Genomic DNA, 17,272 nt, shown 5'->3' with positions numbered 1-17,272 from the left:
ACTTGGTTGTCACAAGCCAACTGTTATTCCCCTTGGTTGTGTTTTAATACATGAAACTGAAGTATCATGGCAGATAAGAGTCATTACAGAACTAATAAAATAAAAGTAAAAGCCTGAATAATCCATGTCTCAGTACTTTCTGAATAAGTCTTTTATACCTACTATAGTTTTTTAGATGGAACAAAATATGTATAGCTCATTTGTTTATTTTTTTTTCCCCCTCTGATAAACAGGTGTCTTACCAATATGGCTACACAGTACTGCCCAGTCAGGATCTGTCTGTCAAAACAGGTTTTGACTGGAAATGCTGTTCTGACAAAACAGAAAATACAGCATGCTTTGCAGTGAAAAACTCCACAAACCTAAATGTCAGTTTGTTTTCCCAGATGACAGTACAGTCATTTTCTGAACAGCTTTGTTTAATAAGTTGTTGGTATTACTACTACTCTGATTTCCAAGCTGAAGCTTTTAAGCAGCCAGAGCAGTTTCCAATGCATTGCTGTGTCCTTCTGTTAGGAGCTGCTTATGAAGCAGACCACAAACCACTTCTGCTCTATTTTTGGGTTTTGAGTGGTCTCAAGGTGTGGGCCTAAGGCAACATGCCTTCCAGTGGTCTAAGCTTTGTCACAGCACAGCCAAGGATAACTGTATCTTCTCCTACATCAGTCACATCCTTCCCCTCCAGAGTCCAGGTGCTCGTGGAAACAACATCACCACAGTACATACTTGCCACAGCAGTCACATAAATATCTGGAGCAACCTTAACATCTAATATCATAACTGATCTACATGTATTATGTATCTATAGCTGCATGCTGTTGCTAGGATAGTCAAAACAACTTCTTCCCTCCCTTCTGCTGTTTTTTTTTCTTATTTAATTTGCGGACACATAGTTACCCAAGTGGCATATAAGCACTATGGTATCTGTTTCACTGCTCCCACTGGAGCAAGAGGTGAGATCCAGCATTGGTTGATCTTACTGTAATGACTGAGCAACAGCCTCATGGCTACCCTTCCTTCAGCCTTATATTTGCAATGCAGAAGGATGATAGCATAAATCCCTGTGACTCCAAATGGCAGGACTGAGCAACTGCATGTTGGGATGATTGGAAAACAATCCTGTTTCCTTTCAAAAGCATCTCTGCTGAAGTTTACAGGCAAAGGTGGTGGCAGGGGTCTTTCAGACCTATAGAAATTCATATTTCTCCTTCTCCTGTGTGAATGCATACAGGAAAATTTCTATCTTTCTCCAAATAGAATCTGAATGACCCCAATAAAGAACATCTATTCAATCTTCTCATCTTCCCTTTAAACAGGAGCTTAGATACCAGTAAACAAACAAACTCACAACATTCAGAATTAGCTCACTGATCAACTGTCTCACAATTGTTTAAAAAACACTGATCAAGTGCTTCCCTACAAAGAGAGAAGAATAAACATAACTAGCCACACACTCAAAATGCGGAAAGCCCAATTCATCATGAAAATGTTCTCTCAAAGCTCAACAAGGGATACAAGACAAAAAAAAAATACTGATATTTCAATAGCCGTGCCCTAAAGACACTTTTGTTTCTATGGCAGTAGACAATAGAGTCCAAAACTGTGTAATTTTCATGTTACTTAAAAAAAAAAAAAAAAGTGTCTTCACAGGGATAAAAATCCAGCCCTATAAACAAACAAAGGCATTCAGGACTCACCGAGCTGTCAACATATTAGAGCCGCTGTGCGAGACATTGCTGATACTATGGCAGAAGTGAAGAAACATTTTTTCACCTCCTACACAGCTATGACATGTCCCTAAAAAAGAACTCGGTATGCCACAATCTATTGGACTCAGGATGAAAGTTGTGCTATTAGTCCTCTGGTGTCACATCTGAACTTCTCTGGAAAATAAACAGCATACACCCAAATTGTTCCTACGTAATAGCACACATCTATCTGGAAATCAACTGGAACTAACACCGTTATACTTATAAACTATTACACAATCAAAAGCTAGCTGCATCTCATATAAATAAAGCAAATAGAATAAAAATAAATAGCAAACAGTTAAAGACTATGTCAGGTCTTGTCTGTAGTAGTTTGTGTCATCCTTGATATGATTAACAGCAACAAAAACACCTAAAAAGAAGCAAAACCTTTTTGCTGCTTCAGGTTCCAAATGTGGTTGGTTTCCCTACTGTAAATAGGAACTGGAGTTAATCACACCACCTATATAAGTAAGAAGGCTAAATTCAAAGATACTGCTCCAAACGACCCCAATTATGTCCCAGATGCATACAAATATCAGGACAGAAATAATTAAAAAATCAAAAATTACATTGACTTTACAAGTGTGTTTATTCTAGAAGTACTTACATGCCTAGCCAGCTTGCTCAGGTGCGTTCAACTCACTCTTTCCACACCTTAACATGATTGAATTTTCTTAAAGTTTAGCCAAAATTTGCAGTGACTGCTTTTGGAATAAGAGCATCAGCAATTTACCAGCAATGCATTCCCCATTTAACTGCTTATACTCCATCCTTATACTACTTATGCCTTCAGCACAAACAGGCTTATCTTCCTTACATCCCTCCCTATATTTAAAACAAATGCCAACTGTGAAAACTAAAATACCAACACTGTGTGAAGCTGGTAACAAGCTGACAAAATTACAGTTAAGAACCTCTAAGCATGAACACTTTTTTAAGATAAGATTCACTATGTTCCTCATAGTTGTGCCACTTGGGCTGCTTAAACCATGGTTTTATTTAGCTGCTATTATTGGAGCTCTGCAAGCGCAGAGTTTTAGTAAGTCAGATCCTGAATTTTTGTCTGTTTATCCATAACAAACTTTGAATAGGACCTGCCCACTGACACTGAATGCCTTGAAAGCTACCTCAGTAATTCAACAGAAATGTTTGCTTATGCCACCAGTTCATTTCAACCATGATGTTTGCAACACAACCCCCTGGTAAACAGGGTGATGACTGATTGATTGAATTGTACTGAATATGATAAGTGGCCATGAGATGTCTATTGGCTTGGTCCAGCCACTTTGTCATCACAATGATGAGGTACAAATGACTGTTCATACCTTATTTTAACTACAATCAGATTATTGAGGCTTAATCTACACTGATTTTAGTAGCTTTTAACTGTACAGAAAACCTGATGAGTCTTTGTTTCTCTGTTGTTAAGAGACACGCTTTTGAGACAAAAAACGTTTGCAAGTGCTGGTATACCTACCTTTAAGTAGAGAACTCCCTTTAGAGTATGGCAAATGGGAATGGCTTGGGTTTACTTTCTTTCTGTGTTTTGGAGTCAATTATCTTATCTCCACAGCGGTATTCACTGTTTCCAAAGGAAGATGGCTGCTTACTAGTAACATTCAGGATTTTCTAAATGCCATAATTTATATAAATCTGAGCCATCCACTCTTTACATGCATAACTTTTTTTGCTCATTTTACATAGGACTTACAACAGAATACTTTTTATACAGAGCATTACGTATTAATTTTACGAAGATTTCCATAGTCATGGGCGTTACATCAAAAGATCTGTTTATAGGGTAGTAACATCACAACCTCACAGTTGTTTAGCACATGTAAGCTACTTAGACAACAGAATTAAATGAATAAATTTACATCTATAAAAGGAGTAAAATGTTAAACTTCTTACTTGTACACAAAATGTAAATTCGGGGACATCTGACCTTTAGGACTGGAATTCAAAAAGTTTTCTCTCTTTTTCCTTAAGTATTACCACAAAAAACCATTACTGAGGCTCTGTGGAAGACAGTCTCTCATTTGCTTTAGCAAAAGTCTATGGACACAGGAACTAGAATGACAGTTATTTCTACTTTGTCAGAAAACTAAAATATAACTGGAAGCAATAATAAAGTGGGATTTACCAATCTAATCTCTGGAAGAGTTCAGCCATAAACTAATCTCTGTGCAAAACCATCTTCAGAGTGGAGGGGAGGGGAAAGGTAAGTAAAAAAAAAGGTTCTCGGAATCCAAACTTATTTTAAGCAAGCTAAAACTATGCTAGTATGGAAGTTAAGACTATGGTCTTCATTTTTTAATATTTATAAAAAAAGGTATAAATAATCAGTGCACCAGACTCTATTTGAAGTTTGTGGTAAACACAACACTTGATTACCCAAATAAAGCTATTCAGATGAAAAAATAACTTGCTTGCTAGCGAGAACTGATGATGATGATCTATATTGTTCACTATTAATGATTTTTTAATGAGTTCCTTAGGAGGAACGTAAATATTTTCAAATCCTTAAAACATACACAAGCTAAGTTCAATATTTGCTAGAAATAACAAAGGTTTGCAGTTCTTCAGACTACCTGCATCAGCAGGAATCAATCTCTCTCAACTTTTCAACCCAGGAATAGTTTTCTATTAAAAATTCTAAAGTGTCCTGTGTTATTTTATAATTAGTCCTACTTCTTGGCACAGTCATGATCCAAAATAATTGATAAGATAAAGGAACTAATAGCAGGAGTCGTCCATTATTATTTTATTGTGTGTCGCTACAAAAGAAAATGAGTAGACAACCATACTTCAGTCTTTATCCTGTAGTCATACCTTTACTTGCTTGAGGGCAAGCATGGGTAATCTTCAGGACTGATGCCATAAGTATATCTCCAGGTACAAGCCTGACCAGAGCTCTGGTAAGCCAAGACTTGCAGTGGACACAAGGGTAGGCTTGCTAAAACCCAAAAGGCTGTAGCAAAGCCCTTCCTGCCATGCAAGTTTCTTTCTAGTGTCATAGAAAGAGTTTCCGTAGCTGATAAAATCTTATTTTTGTTGGCTTAAATAACACAGTTTAAAATGCTGTTGAGAACAAAATATTACACATTTCATGTGTATTTGTCCTGATCACAAAGAAGGAACTGTTCTGATTACACAGCAAGAAAAGTGAAAGAAGAAAATAGAGCAATGAAGTTTAAGAGTTCATTTATTTCATAGTCACTGGTATACAGATTACAGTGGTAAATTTTCCACTCATCAGGATTTCATGTGAAGAGATACAAGCCACTAATTAAAGCAGAGGAATTCAAGCCTCAGTTATGCATAAACTAAATATATGAAAATGAGAGGAGCATCTGTTTAAGTTGGGATATTCACAATGCATAAAGCAGTAAGTGTGCGAACAACTAAACGCTCAGTAAATGTTGCAAGATTTTGGAACAGTTATGAACTATAATCCATGAACTACAGAGTTTAGGTTACAAAGGGAGAATAATTGGAGTAAAACCTTATTTCATCACACTTATGAACGTACCAATTTGTTATAAGAGAGTTCCTAAAAACAAAATGAAGAAAAAACAATCATAGATTAAAAACAAAATAAATAAAAATATGAATATCTATTTTATTTATACTCTAGCAAACTGACTGTTCTTTATGAATTACCAATAAACTTCACACACATTCTAATCACAAAAATTAAGTCTGCTGTTATATGAAAAACTCTGTTACAGATTTGGAAAGAAAATGTAAGTATCATACTGAAACAGGCTTCTTGTTGGTGAAGTTCTCACTCTTCCATTATAGCATATACTTTTTAAAAAAGAGCACTAATATAATCTAGGCATTATAGATATGTAATGTTTTCATATAAGTAGGTATATATAAACCATAAACTTAGTACTTATGGTCACAGAAGTCTGAAGTAAATAGTTGCCTTTCAAATAAATCCTTCTTTCACACTACAGAAAATAGTGCAATAAAAGCATAGTAATTTTAGTAAAAAACCCCCCATTGCTCCAGTTTTGCTTACTGCTATACAGTAAGTAAGGAAGTGAGTCTCTCTAGAACACTCAGGCAGTGCAAATTCTCATCAAACCCAGACCAGAAATACCTATAATGCATTACAGCATTAAGGCACACCCTGGTACCAGCTCCCACTTCTAGGCTCATAGTTCCACAAGAATCTCTGCTATAACGAATCCTGATGACTTTTTCTTAAGCCTGACATAACTGTTGTTTGCTGAGTGACTTTGAAATTCAGTAATAAAAATGCCCTGGGGCTTGGAAAGTCCGTTTTCATTGGGACATGAAATTCCACTCAGGTTTACCTGTAAAATGAACCATTAAAACTGGAGACTAATTTAAAAAATCATTACTTCCTTTCTCTCATTTGCATTTATTCACAAAAGACTGGAAATAGTCTAGCAACCAAAACTAGATGTTTTCTGAAGCCAGGCTTTACAGTACCAAAGCAGGAGCAGCAGCAGCTACACTTAGCGTATCGGATACATCTTGGAGTTTGCAAAATAAAGCAGAAAGGTCAGACTTTGCAATGGAAATGGTAGTTAATTAAGAAGGACTTTTTCTTTTTACCTTTTTTTAAAATTAACTTCTACAGAGAGAAAAAGACTGTGTGCTTGTATTTCATAATACTGAATTATACTTACATGAAATAAAATGCTTGATTTAATATTTTAAACAAATGCTGAGTTCCATCATTTATTTGTGCTGATTACTGACAATCAGCAGTCCAATCTTGGTTCAATTTACAGTAATATAGCACAGTAACTTCAATGTCTTTCAAAAGTTCTACACCTGGGCAAGGGATTAGAATCAAGACCACAGTTTTAATTAAATTGTCTAATTTAGTTACATCCTAGAGATTATATCCTAGAGAAAGGATACACTTCACATTCCAATTTCAGTCAACTTTCTCTAGCTTCATTTATGAAAATCTTACTGAAACAACCAACATCACTTTTATTAGCTTGTACTCACCATTTTACGAAATGGCAACTAAAACAACCTGGGATCCTGAAAACCTTGAGGGAACAAGGCTTCTGTATTTTTTTTTCAATATAGTCCATCTATTTAAATTTTATATCAGCCTTTTACTATTTACTTCTCTCAATCTTACATTAGCTTTCCTTTGAAATACAAAAATTCTCCAGCTTCTTTGGTTATGTATTTATTTATTTACAGAAATGTAAATTTGAGTACTGTCACCTATTTCAGGATATGCTGAAATCATCTATAGCTTGTAACACAGAATCAGAACTTGAGACTCCTGGACTCAACTCCTGTCCCTCTCTAACTTGATCCAATTATACATTCCTAAATCCTGGCACCAAAAGCAGCTAGTTTCTTTCTTGACACCAAGAAAGAGTATGCTCCCTTATTTTCAGTCCCATAGGAAAATATAGTGGAAGATCTAAATTCGATCTCATCAAGTTATCTGCTTTATGTAATTGAAATTAAAAACTAAACCCCTAATGTACAGAAATGTTATGGTCTACCATGCAATGAAAGCAGGTTGCTGATTTTAGATCATAATAAAGAAATTCAGAACTTTACTAATTTTCTTATCCTCTTCTACCACAGAATGTAGTATCATATATTGTTTCTATTTTCACACCACTCAGTGTACGGTGGAGCGTAAGATCTGAATTAGCACTAATAAACCCTTGAGTTTCAAAGGGTTTCAGAAAAAGCCAATGGCCTAGTAAGACTATATGCCATTGGGGTATATCTTCCTATCACTAACTCTAATACTTGCCCAAGGTAGAAAAGAGCTTACATATGACCAAGCAAGACAGACACGCCTCTGTTTACTCACAAAAAATGGGTAACCAGAGTTGTGTATCTTCAAATTTTTGAATTATACTTAGAGTCTAAATCAAAAGACTTTAACAGCAAAGTTTTCTGTAAAAAACTTTTTGAATGCTAGCTCTATATTAAAATTAATTACTACTGTTTATAGATACTGACGAGAAGTCATTATTCAAAATGAGTTTTAAGTACTCATTTCAGTATAATTCAAATTAACAGACTGGAATACCCTGAAAAAATTACATCCACTAATAGATTCTATATTGTTAAAAGACAGAATTCTGTCTCTAAACACAGTATAGAAACCTGACCTTACCGATTTGTCCTGGTTTCATGGGATAAAATGTATAGAATCAAGTTTCTGTTAGATTTTTGTTTCAATTTGTGGCCAGCCATGGTGATCAGGCCATTAGCAGCTAAACCCAGGGCAGCCAACCCAGGCTGGCCCACAGGTGTATTCTATATCATTAACATCAAGTTCACTATAAAAGGGAGGGCTTGGTGGGGAAGAGAAGGGCTCTTTTTGCTTTCCTTGCATCCCTTTTTTCTTGTTCAAAATCATTGGTATTCATGGAACAATCTGCTGCAACTCTGTAGCTAAGTATAATTTTGCGTGTTTTGTGTTATCATTGATATTTGGCTTTTTGATTTTTATTAAATCTGTTCAATTTTAGCCTGCGAGTCTCCCTCCTTTTCCTAATTCCCTTCCTCAGTTGGGGAAGGGACACTGGGTGAGAGAAAAACTGTTATTACTTAGCTCCGGGTGTGGGCTAAACAAAGACACTATAATGTTTCTATTGCTATATCATCATGAATCAGAAACCACCTATACTGTAATCTCCCTTAATATCTCTATTAACCAGATAATTTAGTTCCACAATATGTTTAATATAATCGGTAACTGATACACCTTACAAAAAAATCTCTATATGTGGACAGAAACTGCCTGAACTTCAGACATCCAACAATATCACTCAATATTGAAGAGTTCATTTACTAATGCAGAGTTAAATTGCCAATTACCAAGTGAAGATAGTGAAAAGCAATGTTTGTATATAGGAAAAGTGACATTTCAGTTTCTCCAATTTCACATATCCTCCAAATACGCAAACTTCCTGAGGTAAATAAATGTAAACCAATGCTTATCAGGTAGAAAGAATTGACCAAGAAACTCCAAACAACACAGTACTTCATAGACAAAACAAGCAAGGAATTTAAGCCAAAACAGCTGAGAAGCCTTTGAGAAATTTCAAAGAAATCTTAACTTGCAACTAGTACCAAACTTAAGAGAATTTAGAAAACATAAGTTAAAATACATACTACTCTCTGAAGTTATCTGATTTCTACTTTTAGCACAATATTTTAAGATATACAATGGGGTTATTTAAGTTTTTCTACTCACTTTACATTAAAATAGGAGATACTCTGAAATAACATTGGTACAGCACTACATGGATGTTCAATGCCCACTGTTCTACCACTCATCTTTGAGATATTTCTAAAAATAAATAATCCCTAAAATTATGTTAGCATTTTAAAGTTCTTTTCCCCCATTTCCTCTCCAAAACATCTCATTCATCACTTTTAGAGCCACCAAGACCAGTTCAGAAGAAAAGAATTACAGGCCAGCCATTACTACATTTCTTTTTCAAGCCTCCCTTAGCGAGTACAGGGTCTATGTGAAATACTAAATGCATGGGAAAGAAAACTTGACACAGAGTCTAGCAAACCACATATTTAAAAATAGTTTTTAAATATGCTTAGAATATTTCACATGAGAAGCAGGGTATTTACACATTTTCAATTTGCGATGATCATGCAGTCCTTTGAACAGCATGAAGGATATTTTTTTAATTTAAAAAAATCTTATATATACTGTTAAGACTAGGTTTATAGTTCCAAAAGTGTTGTGGGTTAATCAATTTCATCAAAGAAAAATAGTGAAGAATAAGCAACATCAGATCAACATGCAGAAAAATAAACGGTCTTGTACCTAGACAATGCAGTAGCTGTGGGCCTTAGTGAACTGCCAAGAGGAATTAATTCTGAGGACAGTCACATAGGAAAGCACAGCTACAGGTTTTGGTGCGTTGAAACTTTGAGCAAGCCAGATCATCTGAGGCTGGAGCTAACTGCTTGGGATTCGATGCGGTCTCTCAGGAAACGAGGCATGCACAGACCTCCATTTCAGTTCCACTTACATCATTCCACAAGCAGGAGAACTAAAAACTACTCAAGGCACAATGTATATGGGGAATTATCTTACATCTGAGATTATGGGCCACTCCCACATCTGCTGCAAAACATTAGCTGATATACTGAGGAATTTTCCAAAAATGCTTTCTTTGGAGAATTGGATTACCTTTGTAGATGCAATAAAATCTAATCAGTGCATTTTCTGAACATGTTCCCTAGGTCTCTCTTTCTCATAAATATTAATGTACAAAATCAGAGGCCCAGTCATTCCAAAATTCATACACTCTGTGTATAAATTTAGAAGTCTTAGTATTAGCACACAGAAACAGTAAACATCACACTTGGTTTTTAATACATTTAAATGTTGAGTATTTTCCAGTAGAACACTCTCAAGGGACCTAATTAACCAAATGACAATTTTTCATATTAGCAAAGAAGCTAGATATGTAGCTAAGATACATATTTAGCTATATGTAGCTAAAATACAGGCTAAGAAGTTTGAATTTGCGCTAGTGACAAGCATAAATTTTTAATCTCTGTACACTGTAGTTGCAAGAGGTGCAGACCTGACATTTATTTTCTTCTTTTTATTGGGTAGCCCCAGGTTATATAAGGTTATTTCACGTGAAGACTTAAAATCTTGTCTGTCAATCCTCCCATTTGTGATTATATTAACATAAATTAAACCATTATAACTGAACAACCTCTAATCCAGGAGACGATGATTCATAATTGATTGATGTCTGGCATCAGTGTCAGGCAAGATCTTGGCTTCGTGGCTATCCGGAAATTAATGACAGTGATTTCTTCACCAGATGACAGGTAGAATAAAATAAAGATGAAATAAATTTGAAGTATCATAATACTAAACAATATGAATCAAGGCTGTCTGGTAAATGAAAATGGTTTCATCCACTCAGTAGATGATCAGACAAGTCTCCCACAGAAATCACTTTGCCGGTTTAATTCATTAAAGTTTTAAAAAAGCTGTTTAAAACTACCATTGAGTCTATCATTAGAGCCAATATATAAGCAAATACAAATATTACTCTTACCCTGAGTGAGCTCCTGGAGGTATCTTTAATGCTACCCTTCCTAAATGTTAGTCTCCCAAGACACACTTCTGTTGATATTTTAGTATGCCCTTAAAGGAAGGACCATGAATAGGAAATTAGTCACAATGACAGAAACAAATTATATTCAATTTGGGATACATATGATTTTAGCATGTTATGTATTCATAATAACTTCATTTGTTCACAAATAAATCCCACCAAACAAGAACAGTACTAACAGGCATTTTTAAAAGAGTTTAAAAATAAAGAATATTTGTAAAAGTTTGCTAACATGTTGGTAAGTGTGCATATATTGTGTGTATCTATTTATCTAATTCACATACACACGTATGTACAAAAGTAAATGTATATTTTTAATTTAAAAAGCAGCATCACTAGTTTTTGCTGACTGCTGGCTATTTCAAAGATCAGAAGACACTTATTTTTCATATGTAAGTACAGAGCAAACCACTTTTTTATTCCATGAGAAATACAGGCTAGCTTTTACTGCTCTACATAACGAATATTTTACATATATCTACTCTTCCATTGAATTGTACGAGAATGCTACGGATGGTTTGTCAGCTCATTTTTCACAATGCTCTCATGACACTCTGTATATCAGTTACACAAGGTTTATTTGTCAAAATCCCATAGCACCTTTCTGACAACAGATGTTTTCAAATGCATCCTATTTTGCTTGGCAAAGACGTATTTTAATGGGTTTGACAGTATGATTTCAGTGAGGAGTTCAGTGTTTGTTTCACTCAGTTTAGGAAAACTAAAGAGACTGTCATAAATGTTAATTTTGTAACTCATATAAGGTACTTTTAAAGCAATCAGCCTTACAAAATGTGTTTTTTTTCCAAATGATTATTCATTCTAAATTATTCTGCATAAGATGTTTAAGTAACAACTTCTGCTTGATTGTTTCTTTGGTTTCCCTCCTAAATAGCATGCAACTTTGAATCCACAGGTACTCTATGTATCACTTTACGCATCATGAACATACACAGTAAAAGGCACGACAGTAATTTTTTCAGCAGGAATTCTTACGGATGAGCAGTAATTCTGAGATCTTAATGTAAATCAGTGGATAAATATCACCATGTCTCCATTTCAAGGATTCATAGAGAATCTTAGGGAGTCTGATGCTGCAGACTTTACCAGTGAATGTCCCTTGTTCTGATTATCCTTGCTGAAATCAGCTGTACCAGAGGTATGGGTTAACAGATGAGTTATATTCTAATCCAGTTCTCTTTTTTCCATAATGTTACAAAGTGCCTTATGAAAAATGAATGAATGAAAAAGAATGAGTTACAAGAAACAATCCTTATAGTAATAAAGCAACGTAAAAATAAAATTGTATGGATTTTGACAATTTATGCTATTTCAAGTATGAAGCATGGAAAAAAAAGCAGGAGGCACCCATCAGGACAGATCACGAACTATGCTTCTTAAAATTGTCTTCTGACCCAACCTAAAGAGGAGCTGTAGTATACATACCAAACTACAACACATGGTGGCATTCTCTGATGTAACAGAGGGCGGCTTGTACTTTACCATTGACTGGTAGGTATTAGCCGCGTTTCGAGTGATTTTCACTGTTCATAATACAATCCCTTTGTTCTAAAACGACTTGTTCCCTGAAGACGAGTACAAAATAAGTCATCAACATTTCTGAACGCGGTTGAATATTGAGTTGAATACCACAAAATTAAAAAAAAAAAAAAAAAAAAAGATAAGTCACTGCAATACCCTTTAACTCCTTTTATTTCTAGGGTTCTAACACAAAGCACTGATAAAATGCAATCACCACGCTACTAGTTTTAAGTCGTCTCGGTCTTGGTTGACTATTGGCCATCTACCCCGAAGAAGAGCTGCCTGCAAAACTTGTTGGTCTATGTGAAGCGTCCCTGACCTGGGATGGGCAGCGAGCAGCCAGACCCGCACCCGGGCACCACCGGCGTGCAGAGCAGCTCTCCTACCGCTGCCGGCTATGCCGTATCTCTCGCTTTGGTAACGGGGAAGTCACTGGGCAGCGGGGAGCGGGACCCCTGCACTACGGCCAGGCTACGCCTACCAAAGCCAAGTGGACAGCTCAAGGAAGGGACTGGCGAGCCACGGTTCCCAGACACCGGACACTTAAAAAGCTGTCCTGTCTGCTCTTTGTCATTTAAAGAAAAACAGGGGCGAGACAGGGACAGGCGGGGCGACGGGCAGGGCTCCCGCCACCATCGGCCGCCTCCCCCGAGGGGCTTGCTGCCCCGGAGCCCCTCTCCCGTGGCCAACACCTGAGCCCCAGGGCGGCCCGGGTGCGGCGGCGCGGGCAGGCAGGCAGCCGGGCGGCAAGGCGGGGGTCCCGACAGAGGCCCCTCAGCCCGCGGAGCCCTTCGCCCGCTGACAGGGAGCCGGGAGCCGCCCGCTGACAGGAGCGGGGGCGGCGGTTGGCGCCTCCCGCCGCGGCGGCGCCCGGCCCGGGAAGTTTCTCGCCACAGGTTGCCCCCTCTCCCGCCCGCACGCCCGAGACCCCCTCCCAGGCGGGCCCGGCCACAGGGACGCACCTTGGCGCCGCAACCGCCGCTTCTTGAGCCCGAAGATGCGGACCTTGGAGAAAATGTCCACCAGGCTGCCGTTGCAGAGCCCGCGGTTCTTGCTGGGGCTGTTCCGCCTCCTGCTGGCTGAGGGCCGGTCCCAGTGCTGCTCCCTCGCCTGCCGCTTCTGGCGGATCAAGCCGCTGGCGATGGCCGCTGCCATGGCTGCTCGCCGGCTCGCCCACGCCGGCCGGCGCCGCGACGGGCAGCGAGGAGGGCGGCGGCGGCGGGGCGCTCAGCCCCGGCGGGGACCCATCCCCGGGGGGGCGGGCGAGCGGGAGCCTCCTCCGGCCCGAGGCGCGTCTGCAGCGGGGCGCCCCCGCCCTCCGGCCCGCGGGAGCTGCCGCCGCCGCGGGTCACCGCATGGGTGCCCCGCCGCCCTTCCCGCCGTACTCCGGCGGAGGGGCACCCGCTCGGGCGGCTGCGGGCGGTCTGACGGCTCCGAGCGGAGCGGAGCGAGCGGGGCTCGGGGCAGAGCCGCGCTCGGTCGGGTCGGGTCGGGTCGGGTCGGGTCGGAACCGACTGGCAGCGTCGCTTCCCAGCGCTGCCCCTCAGCTCCGCGCCGCCGCCGCCCGCTCGCCCGCCGCTGCCATCGCCGCGGCCGGGGCGGCTACCGCCGCCTCTTCCAGGCTCCCGCCTGATGATTGCCAAGTGCTTCAGAAATCAGCATCTGGAGAGAGCAATCCTCTTCTCCGGGGAGAGCTGTAATCACGGCTCTTCAGTCCCACCCCGCTCCAGCCTCCCCTACACACACGCACGCACACACACACGCGCACACACACACACAGAGACACGCACCGCTGGAGCTTTTTTTGTCCTGCCCAAGGCGAGGGGCGGCGAGGGTGCAGGGGGTGGAGGAGGGATGGGGAGAAGACAGGAGAATAAAGCAAAGGGGGGCGAAGCGCGAAGGGAAGGGGTGTTGCTGATGCGCTTTTCTGGTGGGAACCAGCGGGTTCCCGGCGTATCCGCTGCCAGCTGCCCCTACTCCCCCTTAGTTTTCCGGATGGCTTCGTGCGGGGCTCCCTCCCCGCGGGGGAGAAGGGCGCGGGGCGCTGCCGGAGGGGCGCATGGCGCTCCTCGTCCTCCGCCGCCCACCCCGGCACACCGAGGCACCCTCGCACGCACCCTCCCGCCAGCTCCCTTCGCCCCGGCTCCCTGCCGCCCTGCCCCTGCGCCGCACCCAGCGGTGACACCGGTCCCTGTCCCGGTCTCCAGGCCGGGGCGGCTGTGGGGGAAGCGGCAGGCGGGTGAGCGGGAACGGCGGCCGGCGCAGGGGCACCCCGCCCCGCGGCAGCCCTTCTGCCGGCCGGCCCGCAGCGGGGCAGGGGCGCCTGTCTGCCTCTTCTCGCCCCACACGCCAGGAACGGACGGGGCTGGGGGTGTAGTCCTGCGGGAGGGGGGTTTGTGCTGCGTGCGAAGGGTTTGGAGCCGTGAAGAAGAAACACAGCTACGAGGCTGTGGCGACCTTCCACCCAAACCGACACACGCTCTTTGGGAGAAAAGGTTATAGCACCAACAAACGCTTAACTCGGAACAAGAACTGATCTTTGAGGTTTCAGAAATACCGAAGGAATTCCATAGGGCACCCACAAACAGTCGCAGTAGGTAGAGTTATTGATCACCAGCACCATGTAAAATTATTTCTTAATATTTTTTTGTAGTCTGCGTCTTGGAGCACGTGAGCAAGCGCCGGCCAAGATCACTAGACACAGAATGCCTAAGGAGTCTCTGCCCCGAGGAGTTCACAATATGCTGCAGATAATAAATACCATGTAAAATACAGCATCCCGTTTCTTTCCTTTCATCTTTTTTCTGTTCTGTCTTCTCCCTTTTCAAATAAGGGCTCAATGTTTTTCGGATTTACCTTCTGCCAGCCTAATGGTGAAACTTCCTGAAGTTGTAAATAACCAGAGGAAAGCAGAAAAGGGAAGCCAGCAGCTATACAGAAAAAAAATACAGTTATCCTATAAGGAAGGACAGACGCTCACACAGGGAAATATCATGTAATAAATACCTAATTTTTGTACTGTTTTCAGAATATTCTGATTTCTTATTAAATAGTTCTTTACAAAAACAGGCTTTGAAGTGTAAATATCCATCCAGAATAATTCACTGCTTTGCAATACAGAACCTCATAGTTAAGAGTAGGTTCTTGTTTCAGCAGAGGCTTCAGCATCTCCCATATTGACCATTATTTCCCTAAATCCTTTAATCTGCAAAGGCCTATTTTTATACAGAGGGCAAAAGTATATGGTGGGAACTCCCTCATACAGGGATTTTGTATTAGTACTAGACCAACTAGGAGCAGAACATGCACAATCGGATCTGGATAATACATTTTAATTCTATTTAAAAGTGTCTCTAAAGAGATTCAGCTAAAACACTCACACTGGATTTTCTATCTCACAATTTTTACAGAGCAGCAATTTCCTTACAACGTTTACAACTACCTTAACTAATGCAATTAGATAGGGTTGGGTTTTTGTTTTTTGTTTTTTGGGGTTTTTTTAGTTTAAATTTCACCGTAGTAGTTTTGCATACTGCTTCCCTTTTCCTACTTCCCAGCAGTGGACGAGATACGGTGTTGCCTTCCTTATGTCTCCTCAAGACAGAAGCACTCCTCTAAACGTCGCTCCAGTGGGACCCCCCGCCCCGGTCCTGGCCTCTGCCCCGGCCCCGGCCCCGGCCCTGGCCCTGACCATGGCCCCAGTCGCACCCCGGCCCTGACCATGGCCCCGGTCGCCCCCCGGCCCGTCACCGCCCCCTTCCGCAGCCGCCGGCGCCCGGGGCTGTCTCTGTCTTCAGCACCATGGACAGCCGAGCAGAGACCAGACACGTGTGCCCCTGGGACATCCCCTGCCACCGGCGGAGGAGGTGACAGGACACAGCCCAAAGTCTCCTGCTCGACCTGGCTCCTGGCTCCAGACAAAGGAATGAATGAGAAGGAGTAGAGTGAAATAAAGACCAACCCTCCACTACCTTTAATTTTCACAGGGATTTAGGAGTGAAATACATACAGCTCTAACTTTTGTATGAGAAAGTCTCTCCAAAAAAGATGTAGGCTCCACGTTTCCTTTTCCTGGAAGGACCTCTTTATATTATCCAATGATGCTATTCACTATATACTATCTACTACTATTGTTCCTCTGCCGTAGTTCCCTTCAAATACTGGACATTTGCCAAAACACACTGACATTTCTCAATGATATGATGCTCGGGGTGATGGCAAAGGAAAGAATGGAGGTGAAAATGGGCAGTATGCCTATAGACAAGAGAAAATGTGCCTCTTAATCCAGAGATCAAAACCAATAGCTTTCTACTTGCATCTCAGAAATGCAGAGCAGTTGTTTACAGCTTGAGGTTTTGCAAAGAAAACTCAAGAGAGCCATCTGCTGTCTTAACCTGTGATAAAATGTGTGCAATTCGAGTCAAAGTGAAGGTTTTGCTAACAGATGGGCTGTAGAAGTATGAACATATCGGCCACCTTAAAGACTAGTAGCTGCATAAGATTATGCATTTAGGACAAATGGAAATATCTTAGTTATAACATTTGCTACATTAAAATAGAATTTTATTTCTGATTAACAAGACTCCGGATATGAAAACAAACAATTAAAAGCAAGAGAAGGGGAGAAGGGATTTTCAATACTTTCTATTTTCCCATATGTTAATTTCTAACTGCTAATTTATCATGGATTTCAGGAGTTTTCTAAAACAAAAACATTTTAGAATCTTTAAAATTACTTGCTTGAATAAATTTTAGAGGAAAACATTCAACAGATCTAAAGTGTACATAAAATACTTGCTTTATTATGTACTAGGGTATGAAACATTATTATTCCTTAAT

General features: G+C 40.7%; 1 protein-coding gene across 4 annotated transcripts in view; it reads right to left on the bottom strand.

The window, feature by feature from the left end:
• Positions 1–17,272, bottom strand: part of FGF14 (fibroblast growth factor 14) — a 441,420-nt gene that overhangs the window by 129,643 nt on the left and 294,505 nt on the right. The window contains exon 1 of one of the 4 annotated variants that reach the window (XM_068425081.1): positions 13,396–13,588. The exons of 2 other annotated variants lie outside the window; for them this stretch is intronic. In XM_068425081.1, the coding sequence (XP_068281182.1) occupies positions 13,396–13,588 (193 nt within the window). Of the gene's footprint in view, positions 1–13,395; positions 13,589–17,272 lie in introns of those variants that run through there. One more of the 4 variants, XM_068425080.1, reaches the window with a different exon arrangement.

This window comes from Nyctibius grandis, chromosome 2 (genome assembly GCF_013368605.1).
Source record: "Nyctibius grandis isolate bNycGra1 chromosome 2, bNycGra1.pri, whole genome shotgun sequence".
Lineage (NCBI taxonomy): Eukaryota > Metazoa > Chordata > Aves > Nyctibiiformes > Nyctibiidae > Nyctibius > Nyctibius grandis.
The sequence above is the reverse complement of the archived record's forward strand: the minus strand, read 5'-3'. Positions and strand labels throughout refer to the sequence as shown.